Source organism: Chrysochloris asiatica, unplaced genomic scaffold (genome assembly GCF_000296735.1).
Source record: "Chrysochloris asiatica unplaced genomic scaffold, ChrAsi1.0 scaffold00049, whole genome shotgun sequence".
In the NCBI taxonomy this organism is placed as follows: domain Eukaryota; kingdom Metazoa; phylum Chordata; class Mammalia; order Afrosoricida; family Chrysochloridae; genus Chrysochloris; species Chrysochloris asiatica.
In genome coordinates, this window is record NW_006408567.1 from 5432538 (window position 1) to 5433959 (window position 1422).

A 1422-nucleotide genomic window follows, 5' to 3' on the forward strand; every position below is an offset into this window, starting at 1 on the left:
TTACGCATAAGCATCCCCAGCTAATAGGCAAATGGATAAGGGAGGAGGGTAGGGGCTTTCTTGGCAATTATGGGATGAAATTAATAGTTGATAATCATAGCATTTCTGACATTGGAGTCATTCATTGTCTTAATGTCATAACAACACAATAAAATCACCCATAAATGTGAATGGAGAAGATTATTCATCTACAATTACAGAGAATATTTTTCAATGGCATCGAGATGAGGGAGTCCACGTCTGGAAAAGATGACTCTGTAAGGTTCCACACCCACAACTGAGAGTATATAAGTGTGCAGTTTAGAAGGTAACATTAGAACTCAGAATCTTCTCACAGTAAGTCAGCTGAATCCACCACTTGTGTTAACATGCCCTACAACTGCTACTCTGGAAACTTCTCCTCCCAGTCTCTGGGCAGCTGCCAGCGCTACCTAGGATCCTCCTGTGGCTCATCCTACCCCAGCAACCTGGTCTACAGCACTGGTCTCTCCTCTCCCAGCATCTGCCAGCTGGGCTCCTCTCTCTACAGGGGCTGTCAGGAGACCTGTTGTGAGCCCAAGAGCTGCCAGACCTTCTGCGTGGTGCCCAAACCCATCCAGGCTTCCTGCTACCGCCCGAGACCCTCCACACTCTGCAGTCCCTGCCAGAATGCTTATGCTGGGTCTTTGGGCTTTGGCTCCAGAAGCAGCTGCTCCCTGGGCTATGGATCCAGAAGTTGCTATTCACAGAGCTGCAGATCCCTTAGCTTCAGACCACTGAATTATGGCACCTGTGGTTTCCCTTCTTTGGGGTATGGATCTGGATTCTGCTACCCAACCTACTTTCTTTCTAGGAGCTACCAGTCTTCTTGTTATAGACCAACTTGTGGATCTAATTGTTTTAGATTAACTTGCTAAAAATTAGACCAACAATCTAATTTTTTAGATTAACTTGCTAAATTGTCTCCTTAGTCACCAAGTACTAATCAAAAACTACCTCTAGCAAATGTTGAATTCAATGATTCCATTGTCTTAGTTAACAGAATTTGTTAATTGAATGAGGTAAAAAATAAATGAATGAAATTTAATTATATTGAATGAATGTATTGATGTTAAGGAATTAGTGGCTGAATTAATAGAATTGCTGTCAATGTATCTTATACACAAACTAGACAAACACACAAAAGAAATGGATATAATCTAATAAATTCATTCATTATTTCATCCAAATATGCTGTTCTGTTTTATTAAATAACATTTTGTATTAGAGGAAGCAGTGATTCAATGGTAGAATTCTTATCTTCCATGGTAGAGATTTGGGTTTGATTTCCATAAACTGCATTTATGTGCAACGTCTTCCATATGTCTATGGCGTTTTACATGGTATTTTGATGATGATGGAGTCCTAGTGTGGTGCTATAGAATAAGCAATGGACCACAATGT

The 1422-nt window shown here is 40.6% G+C and overlaps 1 protein-coding gene across 1 annotated transcript; it reads left to right on the top strand.

Annotated features, from left to right (window-relative positions):
• The first annotated feature begins 323 nt into the window (after positions 1-323).
• LOC102823580 (keratin-associated protein 13-1-like) lies at positions 324-896 on the top strand. The gene has a single exon (XM_006862581.1). It carries the CDS (start codon positions 369-371, stop codon positions 894-896), a length of 528 nt encoding a protein of 175 aa, XP_006862643.1. The 5' UTR covers positions 324-368.
• Positions 897-1422: the final 526 nt, after the last annotated feature.